The 20,658-nt window shown below is 42.1% G+C and overlaps 1 protein-coding gene across 1 annotated transcript in view; it reads left to right on the forward strand.

Annotated features, from left to right (window-relative positions):
- The window catches only part of RYR3 (ryanodine receptor 3), a 350,151-nt gene that overhangs the window by 101,716 nt on the left and 227,777 nt on the right, over positions 1–20,658 (forward strand). The window contains 6 exon segments of the mRNA XM_045583784.1: positions 910–1,078; positions 2,694–2,829; positions 6,693–6,788; positions 8,507–8,625; positions 14,511–14,644; positions 17,099–17,340. Of these exon segments, the coding sequence (XP_045439740.1) occupies positions 910–1,078; positions 2,694–2,829; positions 6,693–6,788; positions 8,507–8,625; positions 14,511–14,644; positions 17,099–17,340 (896 nt within the window).

The raw sequence follows: 20,658 nt of genomic DNA on the forward strand, positions 1-20,658 counted from the left end.
GTCCATTGGGACCAATGCTGCAGTTCCCTGGGGGCTGGTCTGTTTCTCCAACTTCTTCATATCCTTTATTCTCAGAAGGACTCACCAATATACCCCACAAGGGAAGGGGAAGGTGAGGGCTGATTTCACCCTTTGTGGACGTTTGTGATCTCTTTGTGTTGACAAGATTAATTACAAGTCTTTTTTAAAAGTATGATCAACCGTGTCAGAGAGACTGACACATCCAGGAAGAGAATACAGTGCAGAAAGGGAGATGGTGAGGGCAGCAAGGAGGGGGCATTGAGGCAGAGAGGAAGGATGTGGAGAAATGGTGGGGATGCTGAGCAAGAGAAGAGGGAGGAGATACAGAGGGAGGACACACAGGAAGTCAGGGGAGAAAGAGACAGATACAGATTGAAGGAGATATCAGCAAATGCATGGGGGAAACAGGTGAGTGCATGCATGCCCACAGAAACTTTAAGTGAAAAACACACCAATATCAAAGACACATGGAGAGAGACAGAGGGAAGACAAAGATCTAGTGGAGGGGGAGTCCATTGATGGAAACCCTCCCAGCCTTGTTTAACCTCTTCCAGGAAGAACATGTAATAGTGAAAAAAAGCTACGGATTAAAAAGTTGATTATTTTTAAAAGTGTTTTTGTTTTAAAAGGAAAAAGTGTGGCAGACAGCCAGGGACCATTTTCCTTTATTTAAAACGTGGCTTTAAAATGGAATCAGAACATTCTCTTCTGTTACTCTGTTAGTTGGTAAATGTCAGTTTGCTGCCATGCATGCAGTGACTACGTTAGGAGACAGTGCCCTGTGCCAGAGGGCAGGGGAGGTGGCATGTAGAACCAGGGCCCAGTGGTTGCTCCCAAGGTCCCGCTGGAATCCCAGTGCCTGAGCCCTGTCCATGTTGGGTTTTTCAGTGGAAACAATCGCACAGCTGCCCCCGTGACGCTGCCGATAGAAGAGGTCCTGCAGACCTTACGGGACTTGATCGCCTACTTCCAGCCCCCGGAGGAGGAGATGCAGCATGAAGACAAGCAAAACAAGCTCCGCTCACTCAAAAACAGACAGAATCTTTTCAAGGAAGAGGTATGTCCAAAAAAATTAAACATCAAGATTCTCTTTGTGCCCAAGGCTAAGGTATCCCTGGGACCACATTACCTTGTCTCCATGCTTGCACATGTTTATGAAAGAGACACAGAGCACAGAAAAAGAGCTCACTGGGAAGGAAGGCTTCATGGGCAGCTGACCTTCCCTGTCCACCACCCCGGCTTATGCCGCAGTGGACATGGTAATAATGTACATTGGCACATTCAAGCCAGGTTAGATTTTAAAATGTCAGTGCACATGTGCACCCAAAGTCCATTTTCAGTAAATCTCAGCCATTAGACCATGGCAGTGGCTGCAGTTCCTCAATTTTGGAAGTCAGAATTATATAAGAAACCTGTCTGAAAAAATACAAATGCCCAGTTTCCATATTATAATAGAAATGACTGAGGAGCTGGTCTAAAGACACATGATGCTCAGTCTTAGATGCACCTTGAGCCTCTAAGTCCCTAGGGATGGGACCTGGATATGAGGGGAGCACTAACTTAGGGCTCCAGAGGCCCTAGTCTCACTCCATCCCCAATGTGCATGACCTTAGACAAGTCAGTCACTTGCTGTCTCTGAAAATGGACATGGCGATTTAGCACTAGCAGGCCAAATCTGTGTTGACAGGATTAATTACATACTCCTGCAGTGTCCTGCCCCATTCCTGGGGACAGAGCCTGTCCCTTGGGCATTTCCAAAGTTACTGACATGGGATAGAGCCGCATGCTGCTCAGTCAGTCTATGGTCTAAGCAGAGAAGCTCGGGGACATTAGGCCTTATAGACCATTGGAACTACAGCTCCTTAAGACCAGATTTTTTTACCAGGTGGTGGAGTATTGTAATTTAGATTGAACGTAGTTAAAAATACTCTTTCAGTCTTATCTCTAAATCCCACTTTTCTTTTGGGGGTGGGTGCTGAGGAGGAGGAAGCAAGCATGGTTTTCTTGTGTAGCTGACTGGAATTTCTTGAACTTATTTGAGATTTAAGAGAAAAAATAGGTAGGCCTGGATGGTGTGCTAAGTGGTTGAGCATCTACCCATGAACCAGGAGGTCATGGTTTGATCCTGGTCAGGGCACTTGCCTGGGTTTTCAGCTTGATCCCCAATAGGGGGTGTGCAGGAGCAGCCAATCAATGATTCTCTCTCATCATTGATGTTTCTATCACTCTCCCTCTCCCTTTCTCTCTCTGAAATCAATAAAAAGCATATTTTAAAGAAAAAGAGAGGAAAATTAAATAGTATATCCAGGGCTCTGAGTGAGTCAATCATTTTGCACGGGGCACCAAGCAGGCATTTGTGATACTCATTTATGTTCCCTCTTCCTCAACTCACCCTCGGTTTGTTAAATGTGTGGGGCAGCCCTGATAGGGGAGACTGCTGACTCACTCCCCAAATGGATGCTATTTAGGTCTCTGAGGCATAGAAATGAATATTTTATTTTTAGGAGGAAAAAAACAAAACAAAACCCAAGCTGGCAGCATATGAAGGCCCATTTGCATATTAGCATTATTAAGACTTAAAAACTGCGTGTTATGGGAGGAGAAAGAACAGAATGGAAGGGGTCCACTTCCTTCATCAGGAATTGTTGCTTTTCCCCCACTTGCTGTCACAGGGAATGTTGGCCCTGGTGTTAACATGCATCGATCGCTTAAATATCTACAACAGTGTAGCACACTTCGCAGGAATTGCAAGGGAGGAGAGTGGCATCGCCTGGAAGGAAATCCTGAACCTCCTGTACAAACTGCTGGGTAAGTGCACAGAGCCCTCTCCCGGGAAGATTTTCAAGGGCGGTCTCCATGGGATTTCCACGGGACAAACCAAGATTGTCATCTGACTTCCTTCCTTGGAAGCCTTTCATTAACCACTTGATTCTAACTCAGCCATTTATTCCATTAACTAGTAGCTTATTGTATTTTCTAAACTGAGAGAGCAAGAAGTCAGTAGCAGGTGAATCAGATGGTGATCAATTTTTCCAGAACTACCTGTGAAACCCTGGGCAGACACTTAACATTCTCTGAACCTCAGCTCCTCATCTTTAATATGAGGTGTCTCCAGTTCTACACTTCTGACACCTCCACTTTACAGATGGTCATTCCCTTAAACCCGGTGACCTTTCACTGTTGGCTTATTGATCAGTCACGATTCTTGCTGCTTTGGCCTATTCCTAATTTCACTTCAGTGGGAAAATTAAGGTGGTAAAGATGTCTCAGCACCCAGACTTTTTTATCACACACTGAGTGTGTGGTCATGTTCTGGTGCTTGCTATACCCCCATCGGAGCCCAAACTGCCAGGCAGTGGGAGGAAGACAGCAGACAACAGTACTGGCCTCTGTGAAGAGGTGGCCACCAGTAGTTGATCAGACATGGTGACAAGGCAGCATTTTAGGGCTTTTCTCTACAATGTCTCTTTCATTAAAGGAAATGCTGCCTTGTCACCATGTCTGATCATCTATTGTTTGGCCACCTCTTTGCAGAGGCCAGTACTGTTGTCTGCTGTCCTCCTTAGACTTTCTGTCAGTTTAGGCTCCTAGGAGGGTACTGGACATAGCAAGCACCAGAACATGACCACACACTCAGCATTAAAAGGGAGCCAGAGAGGAGTCCAGAAAAATCAGGTTAGACCCATTCTCCATGTCACAGATCAGGCTGATGCACTGGGATCATGGCCTCCATCGAGCCAGGAGAGGCTAGGAGGCTGTGTCACAGGCACACGGTGGCCGAGCCTGTGCACTTCAGATCTGACAGCTGGGAGGAAACTGGAGGAAAGATGCCCTCCAACTCTTACCGTTTGGCTCCACTTGGCTCCAGATGGTTGAAAACAGGCATATATTTCATTCACAAGAGATGGGCTCTGTAGTCTGTGGAATGAAATGGTTAATGAGGGGAAATTAAATATGCTGAGACAGAATCAGCCCAGAATGGAGACTTCCTCCTAGAAACCATGACATTGTTGATACTCGAAGTGGAACAAAGAGAGAAGATCTGAATGACAAAGAGAAAAAGGATGAATAAGAAACTCCTGCACCTGCCTGTAGAGCCAACTCAATCCTGGAGGACTGGGGTGGGGCAAGCACCCAGGCATTAAGATCTTTTGATATCCTAGCACTTTGGAAAGCTGATCTGCATCTCACTTTCCAGTTACCATAGATGAAGGAGTTTCCTTTGGTCATGAAATTTTTTTAAATTGTTATAAACTGTACATGATATACAACCATCACTACCATCCATCTCCGGAATCTTTTCATCTTCCCAAACAGAAACTCTGTGTCATTAAACCATAACTCCACTTTCTTCTGTACCCCCACTCCCCGGAAACTACCATTCTACTTTCTATCTTCAGGGTTTTGACTAGTCTAGTTACTTCCTCTATGTGATAGAATCATATAATATTTGTCCTTTTGTGATTCGCTTGTTTTATTAGCATAATGTCTTCCAGGTTCATCCACGTTGTACTGTGTCAGGATTTCCTTCCTTTTTTAAGGCAGAATAGTATTTCAATATATGTATAGATCACATTTTTTGTATTCATTCATCTGTGGATAGGCAATTGCTATGAATATGTGTGTGTCAAGTATCAGTCTGTTTTCAGTTCTGTTGGTGTATACCTAAAAGTGGAATTGCTGGACTATGTGGAATCTTCTATTAGCTTTTTGAGGAGCAGGCAAACTTTCCCACAGTGACTATACTGTTTAATATCCCCACCAGCAATATCTGAGCAATGCAGTTCATTGGCATCCTTTCCAGCTTTTTTTGTTGTCACTATTTTTATTTTGGCTATTCTGATAGATGTATGGTGATACCTAATTGTGGTTTTAATTTGCAATTCCTTATGGCTAATGATGGTTCTTTTCGTGTGCTTACTTACCCTCTGTGTATTTCCTTCAACTGGGTATTTTTTTACTATTGAATTTTGCAAGTTCTTTACATATTTTGGATACTAGTCCTTTGTCCTACATAGTCATGTGCTGTATAACTACATTTCGGTCAATGATGGATAACATATACAACAGTGATCCCATAAGACTGTAATGGTGCTGAAAAATTCCTATTGCCTGATGATGTTGTAGCTGTAATCACTTTGTAGTACTCATGTATTTGTGGTGATGCTGGTGTAAACAAGCCTACTGTGCTTGTTCTATAAGAGTATAGCACATACAAACATGTGTATGTGATACTTGACTATGTACTTATCATACTGTACTGTCTATTGTTGTTTTAGAGTGTACTCTTTCTACTTATTAAATAAAAAAATTTTCTGTAAAACAAAAATGTATCAGGCTGATTGGACCACCATGATATTGTGTGACCTTGTAAAATCTCTTCCAACTCTAATATTTTGTAATGATACAGCTCAAACTCAGTAATAATTATCACAATAGTAGCTAACATTTACTGGGTTCTGTGTGCCAAGTACTGGAATATCTCTGATCCTAAGAGCAACACTTTGAGGTGTAAATACTACTATTATCCTTTTTTTATTGATAAAGAAACTGGTGCTCAGAAACTCACAAGGTTATACATGCTGCAAGTGGTAGAACTGTGGCTTGAGCCTGGGCAGACTGCCTCCCTGAGCTTAAGCTGACCTGAAAAGAAGATTAGGAGCTCAGGACTAATTCTTGCCTCCACTGACTGCAGACATAAAGCAGAGGTCCTGAGGCAGACCTTTCTTTATCCAAATACCTTACAAGCATCTGTAAAAGCCCAGTCTGAAAATCAACAGCATCAAAATCAAGCTACTAGGGGCCAGTCAGTTTACATGGATTTGTTCCAGAGTTACATCTGCAATTGGCTTATAGAAAGAAGGTTACTTCCTGCTCTAGATTTGGTGAAAATCTAATGACAGCATATTTCTCCTCCCCTTAGCAATACTGTCTATCATTGCTTCTCAAACATGAGCAGGCATCACAATATGGTGGAGGGCTGGTAAAAACTCAGATGCTGGGCCCCATTCCTGGAGTTTCTGATTCAGTGGATCTAGGACAAAGGCAGAGAATTTGCATTTCTAACAAGTTCTCAGGCAACACTGATTTCTGATCTAAGAGACCACACTTTGGGAACCGTTGTCCTATATTGATGTGTTCTATATATTTTAGAGTTTTATGTTTAATTATTACTTACCTGGTAGTTTTACCAACCTGTCCACCTGTGTTCATTTGGGTGCCTTCTTTTAGCACTGAAAAAATATTAAATATCTAGCTAGGTTTAAGAGAACGTTGCAAGGAATTGAGTTTTTTTAAGCAAATAACCAAGCAGATACTATTTTTTTGTGTTTGTTTTTGTTTATCATCATGTGAAGTAATTTTATTGGCTTGTGTGTTTATTACCTCTTTATCCTATTTCATGAATGCAGGAACTCTGCTGTTTGTTCCCATTGCTCTATTCCCAGCAACTAGACAGGTACCTGGTACATAGCAGATTCTCTGGAAGTATTTGAATGAATGTTAGATTTATACTCTTCTAAATATAGAAAGTAGATTGTATCAAAAGGTTAGAGAGGGAAGATCATCATTCAGCTCCTTTTAGTTGCTAAGTAGCTGAAATATATTTAACAGCTTCCCAAATTCTTATGTCCATCATTGTGTCCTTTAACCAAACATTTCCTTGTTCATAGCTGCCCTCATCCGTGGAAACAGAAACAATTGTGCTCAATTCTCCAATAACCTTGATTGGCTCATCAGCAAACTGGACAGACTAGAATCCTCCTCAGGTAAGATTTGACAGGACACCAAAGAAGAGGATGGCCTTTTATTTATTTATTTTTTATTTTTTTTTGTAAAAAAAAAAAAAAATGTTAAATCTTTGAACAATGCTTTGTCCACTGGATTGCAATCAAATAATTACTTCAACAACAAAAAGAGCTAAATCTTCCTGACACCCCTATAACTTTTAATAATTCTAACCTGATCCCAAGTCTGTTTGTGTTTCATGTTTCACTCTGTCTTCATCTTTATCCCATGGATCATTTTATCGCCCCCCCACCAGGGTCATGATCTCCTGCTTAGACTCTCTCTGGGTTTCTAAATGCTCTCTGGACATGGTCCTCCTAACAATTTGGGGTAGAAGCAGGACTGAAAAATAACTGTGGAATAAGAGTAATGACAATTATCCCATCCCTGAGTCACCATTGACTTCATATCTAGAGCCGTTCATGACTCACAGAGAATTTGAGCCAAGAGAGTAGTCACTGGCCAAGTGACCAGGCTCAGCAGTTGGCTTCCTCGGAGATGAGTGAACATGACAGATGTGGGCCCCTCTGTGAGAAGCTGAAAGGTTTGGATGCTTTTTCAGTGTCTAGAAGAGACAGGAGCTTGAACAAGACAGACCAAGGGAAGGTTCTCCTAAGACTGTCCACCCATTCATCTTTTAAACCTATTTTCTTCATTATCTCTTAGACATGGGCCACACTACATTTCGGGGCAATTTATGAAAACCCTTGGGGGGGAGGGGGAAGCAGAATGATGAGAAATTTTTTCAATAAACCCAAGGAAGATACTGGCCAACTTCTTCCCCTTAATTTTGTTTAGTATAATTTTTAAAAATCTTTATTGTTGAAAGTATTACATTTGTTGCCCTCTTTCCTACACTGACCTTTTCTAGCCCTCCCTCACCACCACCCCAGATCTGCACCACCCTGTTGTCTGTATCCATGAGGTATGCATATATGCATACAAGTTTTTTGGTTGATCTCTTCTTACCCACCCACCTTCCCTTGAATTTTTATCCTGGTTTTACCCTTACAGATGCCAGGCTATTGGGGCACCAGTTAGTTTTTCTTAAGCCTTTATTTAACACAAAAAATCTTTTCAATGTTCTAAGAAAAGGAAGGAAAACCAAATAGTATTTTTTAGTGAGCTAATAAAATAAAAATAATTTCTGGGTTAATTCCTAGATAAACTCTTAATTGAGGAACACTTCAAATATTGACTGTCCCTTCCCCTTTGCCCCCAACCCTGTCCCCCAAGGCCTTCACCACATTACTGTCTGTACCTATGGGCTGTGCATGTCTGCATAAATATCCTTTGTCTAAATTACTTGAATGACCTTTAGAATTTATAATAACCTGGGCATCTGCTTTTTTATTTTTAAATTAAGTATTTCTTGGTTTGATCAAAGTAAGAATTCCAGTGTACAGCTGCTCTTCTATATTTTGACACAGAAGTGTTGTGCCTTTGCTCAGGAAAGGGGAAATGGGGATGGTGCTGAATAAAATTCAATGCTAATTCCAAACTGGTTGGCCCTCAGAGGTTCCTGAAGTCTACAAGAGATGACTGCATCTTCCTTCTGGCTGGAAATATTTAATAGATTCAGAGAATTGATGATATTCTGTCCCCTCAGGATGGTCTTTTCATTCTCGTGTTTCAAAATTATGGCCAAGTAAGTAAGTTATTTAATAATGTCCCAATGATTTTTGTGGCATTCACATAGGCATCTTGGAAGTGCTGCACTGCATCTTGATTGAAAGCCCAGAAGCCTTAAACCTGATAGCAGAGGGCCACATCAAGTCCATCATCTCCCTGCTGGATAAGCACGGACGGAACCACAAGGTGGGTGATTGGCTTTACCTGGCTTTTCCCTTTCCCTTCCTGCCACTTAATATCCATTGGGTGTTATTGAGACTGTGTTGCCTGCTCTCTTTCCTGGCAATAAATAAATAAATAAATAAATAAATAAATAAATAACACATTGGGAAACAGGTTCTGAAAGATCCTTCCTTGCCTAGGAGATACTACAAGCCAGACAATCACAATGGATCTTAGATATCTCCATTTCCAAGTCTTGCTCATTATCATTAGCCCTTAACAAATAGCAGACTGTGTGAGGCACTTGGCTAGAGTCCATACAAGGCCAGTTAGGCTGAACTTCTGCCCTAAGGTCTAGGAGCTTAACAGTATAACAGCTAATTCAAGCTATATGAAGAAAATACACAAAAATCAGATACAAATAATGTAGAAAGTCTTGTTATTAAATGAAATTGGCTTTACCATGAGTCAGACCAAGTGAAATAAATAAATGCACATGAGCCAGCAAGAAGACTAAAGCTGATACAAAACAGCTGTGTGACTTTAGACCTCAGTTATTTTTTCTGTAAAATGAAAGCACTTCACTTACTAAGGTGGAATGCTACATCAATTTTTTTTGAGGTCTCTACATCCTAACCTCTATTTTTATGGAATTATATGTCTAAAGACACAATGATCTTTGAGAAAAGTCTATTAAAATACATTTTACCCTGATGATTTATGTATATTCCCCTCATACATGAAGGTTGCTACACTGACTATTTAGATTGAAGAAGTGTATTTCAAAAGCAGATGGCATGACTGGACATAGGGGACAACAGCTGGGATCCTGCAGAGTGCAGGGAATTAAGCTTGATATTTTTTGGTTGCCATCATTTAGGGCACTTCACATTTAAGACACACCTGAGGGGGCCCAGGAGAATGAGCCTTTGCAGCATTGCTTGGATTATATGTATCATCCTTAGGAAGTAAAAAAGCCAGGGTTCTTAGCATCTGTGAAATTGCTTGGCAAAGACTAGAAAGAAATATGAGGGGTCTGTAATTGCTTTCACAAATGTGGTGAATCAAAAGCAGGCATGAAGTTCCAACTGCAATCTAGCTTCTCAGTGTCCCAACATGTTTCTTTCCACCTGCAAAATGTAATGAGAATAATTGATAAGTACCTGAGTAACACATTGCCTGAGCCATGAGCTATGCGCAGATGTCAAAGGAGCCTTAGACAGGGAAGCTGTTGTCATGTCATTATCCCCAGGGCTTCTTTGTGACCACACTGCCTAATGCATTTCATAAAAACCAGTTTGTCAGAGCATCTTTTAGCCAAAAATCACAAAGCATTAATGGATGTCACTTGGCAGCAGGTTGATGACTATTCTGCCCATTCTACAGTTGAATAAGTTGAGGCTTTACTAGAAATCTATACCTGGTCTTATATGTTACCTACGTGCACCAGCAGATTAATCTAATCGTCTAGAGCAGTGTTTCCCAAACTTTTGACATATGTGTACCCCTTCTATAATATTCGGAATGCTGAGTACCCCTCATACTCATGAGAACATGTAATTAGGCGCAGCTAAGCATGGTACAGTGCATACCCCCACCAAATTCTTCCCGTACCCCTGGGGGTACGCATACCACACTTTGGGAAACACTGGCCTAGAGCCAAGAAATCTTGTTTGAAAAATCCTGGCAATGTTGTCAAAGCTCAGGCAACATGGTCTTGATACATAGATAATCTCTTCAAGGTGTCCCCTTTTTGATTTTTGATAGATTTTTGGTTGAAGGCTTCCTTGCCATGAATTTAGTTCTATTCTTAGAGATTACTCAATTGGAGAACATATTTTCAAAGACAAGTCTAGTCTCAAATAAGCAAGAGGGGTATTTGTAGTAGCTTTGCAGAGAATGTGCCGAGCACAGGCCAGACTACTATTGAGAGACTTTAACTTTGCTTGGAAAATGCCAACGTAGTTACAGTTTCCTATCTAGGCAGCTCTGTTTTCTCCAGTCCCAGGTGTCTCTGCACCTTCACTTAGTTTTCTATGAAGACAATGACAGAATATGTGCAGAAATTTACAGCCACAAGGCACCTCCCAACTCTTGCAACAACAGCAACAGTAATAATGAGGATGATGGTAGCTAACATTTATTTTGTATTTTACAAATGCAAGGTACTGTCTTCAGTGTTCACATGCATTTTCTTTACTCCTCATTATGAGGCTATAGAGCAGCGTTATTAATATTTTCACTTGACAGAGCTGAAATCAAGGGCTCTGGGATAATAAGCAACTTGCCAGAGGCCACAGGGCTAATTATTGGCATATAGGAGACCAGCATTTTGGTCTCCTACCTCCAAGTTTAATATTCCTTCCAGGTTTATCAAGCTGAAGTATATAAACATGTTATTCAGGGCCGACATGCTCTGTGAGAAAGTTTCATTTGTGTTCTTATTTTTAGAGTTATCTTGTATACCAAACTCTTTGTAGTGATGAGTTCACACTTAGAAGGCATTTTCATATGATGAGTTCATGTTTCTCAGGTTAAAGTTTTAGAGTTCCTAAAAGTGGTCTTCAGAGTCATGATATTTTTCTTTTTAAAAAGGTTTTTACATCTTGTGGGTTTGAGAAACTTCTGTCTGTACCATGTTTCCTGTAATAACATGCTTAGAATGGAGAGTATCTACAATACTGGTGATTAGTATACCTCCCTTCCTCTCTTAAGAATTTTCTGTCTCTACTATAAGAAGCATTGCTACTCATCTAAAGCATAATCAAGTTAAACATAAACAGCTTAGAGGGAAAGAACACAATCCTTGAAGTGAAAGGGACATGAGTGGGGTACACTGCCCACTTCCTGTTTTCTGAATGCGCTCTGTCTCTTGATCCCTCAGCATCACCTCCCTACTTTTCAAAATTCTTCCCTTCAAAACTTAGTCCAAATGCCACTTCCTCTATGAAGTTTTTTTTTTATTCCAATTGGCCATGGTTTCCTCTCCTAAATCCTTATACCACTTGCACTCTGTTACATGGTGGTCCCATTCTGCCTTTTATTATAGTTTTTTTTTGTTTGTTTTTGTTTTGTTTTACACACGTATTTCTCTCACAAAGTTCCTTCATAGCAGGTGTTATTGGAGAAGCATATGGCTTATCTTTTTCCATTGCTAGTGGGTGTGGCATCCTTAGGGATCAGCTTTGTAATCCCCATAGTGCCATATGTTATACATGGCAGGCATTTGATACACGTTAGTTAAAGGTATAAGAAATGAGTAAAAGAAATGAATGAGTAGAGCCAGAATCCATTTCCACCTCACCTTGAATGGATAGAAACTCACATATATGGACAGGTCTTGTCTCAGTTCAAGACTAATCAATGGGAGGGCTCCATTCTGTGTGGTCAAAAATAGGTTCCTTCCCTCTAGCTCCTTCCCCATCCTCTAAGACAGGGCTTCACAAACTGTAATGTGATTACAAATCTCCTAGGGTTGGTATTAAAAAAGTCTCTGATCTAGTGAGTCTGGGAATAGGAGGGGTGGTACCTAAGCATCTGTATTTTTGGTAAGCTCCTCAGATCATATTTGGAATAAGGAGACCATTGGGTTTTATCATTCTTGAATTTCTACAACCAGTTGGAAAGAGACAGTGCATGAAGGACTTTGTGGGTTTTTAGGGGCCAGTACATTAGTGTAAATGAAGTACCCATTTTTCATTGGTAAAAACTCAGTCACATGACGTCACATTACTGCCATGAAGGCTGAGAAATGCAGTCTCTTCTGTGCTCAGGATATGAAGGAAAACAGAGTCTGGTGACTTACTCAGCAAGTCACATATCCCAGACGTCCCTGAGATGTTATTTCTCCACTGGAAAGTACAGATGACCAGTAGGCACAGTGCCTATGTCCCCATGATGGACTGGCCCTCGCTACACTCCTTTCGCTTTCAAGAGAATCCATTTAAATTTCCTAGGAAAGGAGGTGTGTCGCCATTCCTTATTTTACCCAAAGATAAGCCTTCTGAAAGATAGCCTAAACCAGTGGTGGGCAAACTCATTAGCCAACAGAGCCAAATATCAGCAGTACAACAATTGAAATTTCTTTTGAGAGACAAATTTTTTACACTTAAACTTCTTCTAACACCACTCCTTTAAAATAGACTCTCCCAGGCCATGGTATTTTGTGGAAGAGCCACACTCAAGGGGCCAAAGAGCTGCGTGTGGCTTGAGAGCAGCAGGTTTGCTGACCATGGGCCTAAACAGTGTCAGCCACAATACTTTAGGGCAGTGGTCAGCAAACTCATTACTCAACAGAGCCAAATACCAACAGTACAATGATTGAAATTTCTTTTGAGAGCAGAAAACTGACTTCTGCGCATGGGCCACGAAGTTTTAATCGCACTGTACGTGTGCCCCCGCACGTGGTATTTTGTGGAAGAGCCACACTCAAGGGGCCAAAGAGCTGCACATCACAGTTTGCCAACCACTGCCTTAGGGCACTAACTATTCCTAGATGAGACATTATTAGGCTATATATTTTCTGGGAGCCCTTTTTCTCTGCTGTTATATTGTATATAGATTAAGCTCTGCTTCCCTCTGGCTGTGACAGCAAAGCTCCTGCATCTGTCACTCCAAGGCAAGACAGATGAAAACGTATGATAGACTGGATGATAAGTATTTAATTTCCTGCCCATCTATGGCTCTTTTCTTTGAGAAATTACCCTCTGGATTTCCAGTTTTACAGCACATACATTCCACAGACTGGTGATGGTAAGAGTCCATAAAACTCGATGGCATCCTTTTCTGCTTGTCCCATAAATGTGCTTTGTATTTATGTGGAACAAAATTGACATTTAGGGAGTCAAGTAGAACTCTGGTTTCTGAGAATTATGAATTCAGATGCCACCAACAACCTGAAGCTATCCAACCCACCAATCATTGGGTCTTCCAGTGGCCACTTAGAAAAACTGAAATGCAGCCACCTCCTCCTTGTCATTACAGCTTGCCATAGCCCTGGCTTTTACTTATGGACTGCTGTTTGCCCGTGGCTCCCTGAAGGGGAGATAGGGAGGAGCAGTACCTGGTCCAGCATAGTGTGCTCTGCTGTGACAGGAACACAGAATCTGAATGAAAGAGGATGATGCACAAGGAGTCAGGGTGGGCGAGAGGCCAACCTGTGTGGTGGAGGAGGCCAGGGTAACCGGCAAACAAAAGGAACAGAAGCTGCTGGATGGTCTCAGATTCAGGCACCACTGTGCTCTTGCAAGTTTGGCATCACTCTAGAGGGGAGAAGGAGAGAGGGTGAAATGCTTTTGAAGATGGATTTCTAGGAGTATCTTCACAGTGAGAGACCCACAAACTGGAACCTGCCCTGCTATCACATCTACCCAACCCATAGGAGCTTTCCTAGCCTGCTATGGGACTTAGCCCAATGGGAACCCAAGTGCCTTTCATGGAGGGCTGCATGAGTGCCTATTGATTCTGGTGCAGAGTGCAGCACGAATTCAGTTTGTGACCAATGAAGAACCTTTCATCCCAGGTCTCTACTTGTGCACAACTCCAAGAGGTGCCTGGATTTTCTATCCTGGATGCCTCTTCTCACCCTGGTTCCAGCCCTAGAAGGGGTATTAATCTAGGCAGTCTGTCTTCAGAGCCCACTCATCCACTTTAACAGAACAGTAACCACAAATGACATGTGCAATTTGGAGGAAAGGGCATAAGACCAGGACAGAGGGGATGGAAAGAAGCCCAGCCTCATTTCCTAAGAGGCTGAAGACTTGGGGGCATTACTCACTCATGCCTGGGGTGGAGGGAAGCTTCCTTGACTCTGATCAGGTCTATCACCAGGCCCTCAACCTGCAGGAAGCTTGCTTCTGTCCTGTCACCTGGCAGTCAGGCCCTAAGTTTGTGGGCATGTCTTGTTGCAGGTTCTAGATGTCCTGTGCTCCCTCTGTCTCTGCAATGGGGTGGCTGTGAGAGCCAACCAGAATCTGATCTGTGACAATTTGCTGCCCCGGAGAAACCTGCTCCTGCAGACACGGCTGATTAACGACGTGATGAGGTAAGGCCACCATCATTATTCCAAAAGGGGTATCTTGTCTCCAGACACGGAAGAGGGCTGATTTGAACTCCAAAACCACCCACCATCATTTCTGTGATGATTCTGGCACATAAGATGAAGGCAGACACATGTGTTCTCTTTTAGGGCCTTGGTTTCCAACCCACTTTCTCCTGAAGTGCCCAAGGAGTATATGTACCACCCAAGGGCTGAAGAATTTGGCCAGAAAGAAAATGTGGCCCACCACATTTTATTTTAAACATCAATACAGATCTATCTTGTACCTTCTTCATAACATATTTATTTTTATTTCTATATACCAACTTTTTTTCTAAACATCTCTTACAGAATAGAAGTCCCATGTTGATACCATGGCTTATTGAATCCTCTGGCACATGGCCATTTACCCAGGAATAATTGTGCTGGTCAGATGGAAAGCATGGGCACAGGCAGAACTCTAGGCCGATGGTCCGCACTTGAGAGTCATGTGAACTCACTAGGTCTGGACTAGGCAGGCCCAAGATTCTTCAGCAACTTTCCACTTGGGCTCACTTTCTAATCTGTAATGGTGAGAGGACCTTCCCTCTGAAGTATAGAGCAGGCAGCAGAGCTAAGCCATTCATACCAACATTTTGCTTCTTGGGACCAGCCTGGTTTTTCCCTGTCCACCCAAAATGGAACACTGCCCCAGCCCAGAGTAGTAGACACCCAGAAAAACTCCGAGTATTTTGTCTCAAGCTCTTAAAACATCTGGCCATTAACAAAGTTGCTTAAAGGTGACTTCTTCCCCCATCCCCTTTTCTGTCATCTAGGTTGAACTTTATTTTTTTTCAGCTGTATTGAAGTATATCTAGTAATTGACCAACAATATGATAAGACAATTTAAAGTATAAAACATGATGATTTTATATACATGTACATTGTGAAGGGACTCTACCCAAAGTATTAAATAATACATCCATCACCCCATATAGTTCCCCTTTTGGGGGGAGGAGGGTAAGGACATTTAAGTTCTCTCTTAGCAAATTTCAATTAAGCAATGTCATCAACTAAAGTCTCCATGTTATACACTAGATCCTCAGACTTCATTTATCTTATAACTGAAAGTTTAAACCCTTTCATCAACTCTCTCTGTTTTTCCTGCCTACACCTCAGCGCCTGGCAACCACTTTTCTATTGTCTGTTTCTATGCATTTTTATTTAGATTCCACATATAATTGATACTAGGCAGTATTTTCTTTTCTGTCTGGCTTATTTTTAATGTGACTTCTTAATGCTTTCAAAAGGCCATTGTTATTAATAATGCTTGATGACAAAGCTACTGTTATGGAAATGGGGGTGATTAAACCAATTTACTGGAAGAATGGAAGAAGTCATTTCTTTCACTTACTACAATAAGAAATGAGGATGTGTAATTGTGCAGCTCTATATGACATCTTTAACCTCTTTACCTGTGGCTGACACTCAGTAAATGTTGGTTACCTTGAGTGGAACATTTAAAGAGAGATAGGTTTGCCCAAACCATTTGGTTCAGTGGATAGAGCGTCAGTTCTTAGTGTAGAAAAGGTCGCTAAGATCCGGGAAATCCTTAATTCGAGTTAAGATAACATGAAACACTGTATGAATCCTATATTGTTTACATAAAGGAACCTAGAGTGGTAAATATGTGAGGACTCAAGGGTCCCAGGTTGTATTCCAGTCAAGGGCACATACCTTGGTTGTGGGCACATCCCAAGTAGGAGGTGTGAAGGAAGCAGCTGGTGGATGTTTCTCTCTCATAGATGTTTCTGACTCTCTTTCCCTCTCCCTTCCTCGCTGTAAAAAAATAAAATATATTTAAAAATAAATAAAATAAAATAGACAGGTTCTCTATATTTTATTATGGAATTAATGTTGTCCTGACACCTTCCTAAAAAACGTGATCAAGTGTTGGAGCTTGCCATAAGCCAATATTGCTCAGTGATTAAGAGCATTAGCCCATGCATTGAAGGATCTTGGGTTTGATTCACAGTCAAGGGCATGTACCTGGGTTGCTGTTCCATCCCCTACCCTTATTGGGGCATGTACAGAAGGCAACCAATCAATGTCTCTCTCTCACATCAATGTGTTTGTTTTTTTTCCCCCTCTCTCTCCTCTTACACCCCCTTTCCGGACCCTTGCACTTCTTCTACTCTCTGAAAAACCAGTGGCGGGGGGGGAATATATATATATATATATATATGTTTCCACACACAGAGACACACAGACACACACACACACACACTGGTGAGGATTAACAACAGCAACAACAAAAAATCGTTGGAGGCTCAAAGCTTTTTCTACTTTAGAACAATATGAAAAACACAAAATTATTCTTGCCCTTGGATTACTTGAGCAGTGCCTCCTCTGTTCTGGTTCAATTTACTTTCTCAGTTTTTAAGAGTCAGTAAATGCCACCTGCCCTATGTTTAATTTCAGTATCCGGCCAAACATCTTCCTGGGAGTCTCTGAGGGCTCAGCACAGTACAAGAAGTGGTACTTCGAGCTCATTATTGACCAGGTGGACCCCTTCCTAACGCCAGAGCCCACACACCTGCGGGTGGGCTGGGCCTCATCCTCAGGCTATGCTCCGTACCCAGGAGGCGGAGAAGGATGGGGAGGCAACGGTGTTGGTGATGACCTATACTCCTATGGCTTTGATGGACTTCACCTTTGGTCAGGTGAGTACTTTGCCAAAGCTTTGGCCCCTTATCTCTTACTGGAGGGTGACTGAGGCTTGACTGGTGTGAGCTGAAACTGTCACTTTCTGTATGAATGAAATAGACTCAAGTGTAAACTACAGATGGTTAGGTAGGAAGAGCATCAGATCTGAAATGAGACACTTGCTTTAGCCATGACTCTGTCACTTCAGCTGCCTGATGGGTATGGGCCCCTTCCCTTTCCTCAAGCTCTGTATCCTTACAAGCAGGGGCTTTCAGGATTATATGGACAAACAGGGAAGGAGAAAGACAGCATTTATTACTGAGCAGTGAGCTACGTATCTTTTGTACACATTTTATCCCATGTTATCTTTACAATGACCCCTTAAGGTAGATAATATTGACCCCGTAGTACAGATATGGAAGCTGAGGCATAAAAATATTTAAGTCACTAATTCACAGTCACCTTGGGAGGTGTCAGGATCTGACAAAAGCCCGACACCTTGTCAGTGCAGTGTGTTATTTCATGATGCACTTCATAAAACTTCTGGGTCTGTACCTGACATATCGAAGATGGTGATCAGTTAAAAAATAACCTGAAGCTTCCTTTTTAAAGATAAACATTGTTTTCCCCAAGTGTGTCCACAGCCATGGCTGTGCGGGAATGAGCTGGCTTCTGCTGGGTGAAATGCAAGAACGCCCAGGCTCTCAGCCCAGCACAGGAGTTCTCCCTCACTGTCTGTTGTCCGCAGTGTGTCTTACCTGTATCTTTTGCAAAACTGCAGTTGTGTTCCTTATAGAAATCCCTTACATAAGCATTGTGCTGCGTACCTCTTACATAAGGAACCATGACACACATTCTACCTTAAATTCAGTAGGAGGGAAAAGTTTGTCTCTAAATGACGAACCTGTCCATTTTCTTATGTAGCTGGGAACCCATTGTGTTTCCCTTCTGCCCTTAGCTATCAGGCCAAAACCATTAGCTCAGGTCCTGATGACAGGCTTCTTGCAGTGGGTCTTTATTTTCAATTTGTGTGTGAAGGTGTGGGTGCTGTTTTAAATTCATTTTAAACATCTTTAAACTCTTAGGAATGGTGTGAATGTATTTACATACTTGTCCTGGGTTATTTGTGGGAAGAAAGAGAAAGCCCCATCTCTGTCCATGTTTTGTGTGTCCGAGGGTCAGCATGGTACAGATAAAAGCAGATGCTAGAACAGGTGAAATTCTTGTCTTGTTCTCTTATCCTCCCAACTCAATCTTCCCTGGTTTCTCTTCATGGGGTAGTGGTGGGTCTTGCCTTCTCAGTTCTCAGACCCCCATCATGTGTGGCTGTGCCGTAGTAGCATTTAGCTTAGGTTATCATCACATCTCACAAGGTTCTCAGAAAGTTGTCTTTAGGGAAGTGATTCGTGGAGACATCATCATGCTCACACCCACCCATAGCTCCTAAGTTTGGTGAATTTAATCTGTGAAGGAATGAAGAGCCATGGACTTGAGACAATGATTACCCCATTACTTGCTGATTGTTGCTCATCTCCCACCATCTCAACAACACAGTGCAAGAGTATTTTTTTGAGTCCCAGTCTACTCCCAAAGAGAACTCTGCATGAGGGTTGGTTAAAGAAATGTGAAACACAGTTACACCCATGGATGAAGCAAATGGATTCTTGTTTCAAAGGGAAACTAACAATTCTCAACTGGGGGGGGGGGGGGCGCGGGGGGAGTTTGGCCTTTTCCAGACTTTGCAGCACTGCATGAAACCCCAAGTATATGCCTTTGTAGAATTTCCAGAACGAATACATCAATTAGTCAGGAGGGCATCAGAGAGCCTAATCATTGTATATCCAGAAAGGGCTGCTGTCCATACATTTAGGACCTGAGTCTCATCTAATAGTGTATCATTCCAGGAGTTGACATAGCACAGAAATGGACAGTGCACATGAGAGTATAGCGATCCCCTCATTCCTCTTGTCCTAACTCCTCTGAAGACCAAGGATGTGGGCACACTCACACCAGTTATTGTTAGCAATGCCTCTATTATTGGGGATGAGGAGGAGGCTTGGGTCTCAGCTCTTCAGAAGCTGACAGTAGCTCTCTGAGCATTACCCACACTTAGTAATATAAGTACATTTAGAGGACTTCACCCCTCAGTCTTCAGTGCCTGATGAGATGTAGGGAAACCAGTGCCTGTGAGATTTATAATTTTCATGCTCACTAAAATACAAAGCTTCCTTGGGCCTGAATTCTCCAACCGGCACACAAGGAACGAATATCTCACAGAAGGCACTGCAGGTAACTATGTCAGCAGGTGCTCCAGCTGATGAAATAGGGTTCTGTTAATGACTCCCACCAGGACAGCAGTGAATTCCGGACTATCTGATGAAAGGATAATTGTCTGATGAAGAAATAAAATGGAAATGACCCTCCAACTTACTCGCTATAGGAGGAAATGGAGGGTGGCCAGGAAGAGAGATTGGAAACTGGTTATAACAGTTTTTCTCCTTTTCCTTGAGATCCAAATGCCCAGGCCCACTAACTTTCAACTTACATGTTGAAGGCATAAATTAAGCCACTGTCTTGAACTGGTTTTCAAGGTGCTTATGGAAGCACAGTAGAGATGTTGTCATGGTTGGAGAAAATGGCAGTGCCTCCAATGCTTTGTCATTGCAATGATAAGAAACAATAGGACTTTGGAGTTATGCCCGGTTTGAGTCCCAGCTCCTCTGCTTACTGGGCAAATGACTTAACTTCTCAAAGTCTTAATTTCCTCAGATAAAATGAAGATGTGCTATATGCTCCTGTAGAATTTAAATGAGATGAGGGACATGACTTTTTTAATTGTTTTTAATTTATCTTTATTATTGAAAATATTATAGATGTCTCCCTCTCTCCCCCCACCTCCAGTGACACCTTCCTCCCCACTGCTGGCCCCTCCACAGGCCTTCACCACACTATTGCCTGTATCCATGGGTTATGCATATATGCATATAAATTCTTTGTTAATCTCTTCCTAGCTACCTCCTTCCCTCTGAGATTCGTCAGTCTATCACATGCTTCCTTGTCTCTGGATCTATTTTGTTTTTCAGTTTATTTTGTTCTTTAGATTCCACTTATAAGTGAGGTCATGTGATATTTTTATCTTCTGTACTCGCTTATTTCACCTACCATAATAATCTCCAGGAGGGACGTGTAGTTCTTGACACACACTGGATACCCAGTAAATATGACTTGAACTTCCCTCCTTGTCTGCACATCCACTCTTCTCCTAAAGACCAAGCCTAGAGTCTGGGCCCTCACTCGAGACCATAAGTATACCCCCATCTTTAGGGGATAAAGAA

The sequence above is a fragment of the Pipistrellus kuhlii genome, unplaced genomic scaffold (genome assembly GCF_014108245.1).
Source record: "Pipistrellus kuhlii isolate mPipKuh1 unplaced genomic scaffold, mPipKuh1.p scaffold_m20_p_1, whole genome shotgun sequence".
Lineage (NCBI taxonomy): Eukaryota > Metazoa > Chordata > Mammalia > Chiroptera > Vespertilionidae > Pipistrellus > Pipistrellus kuhlii.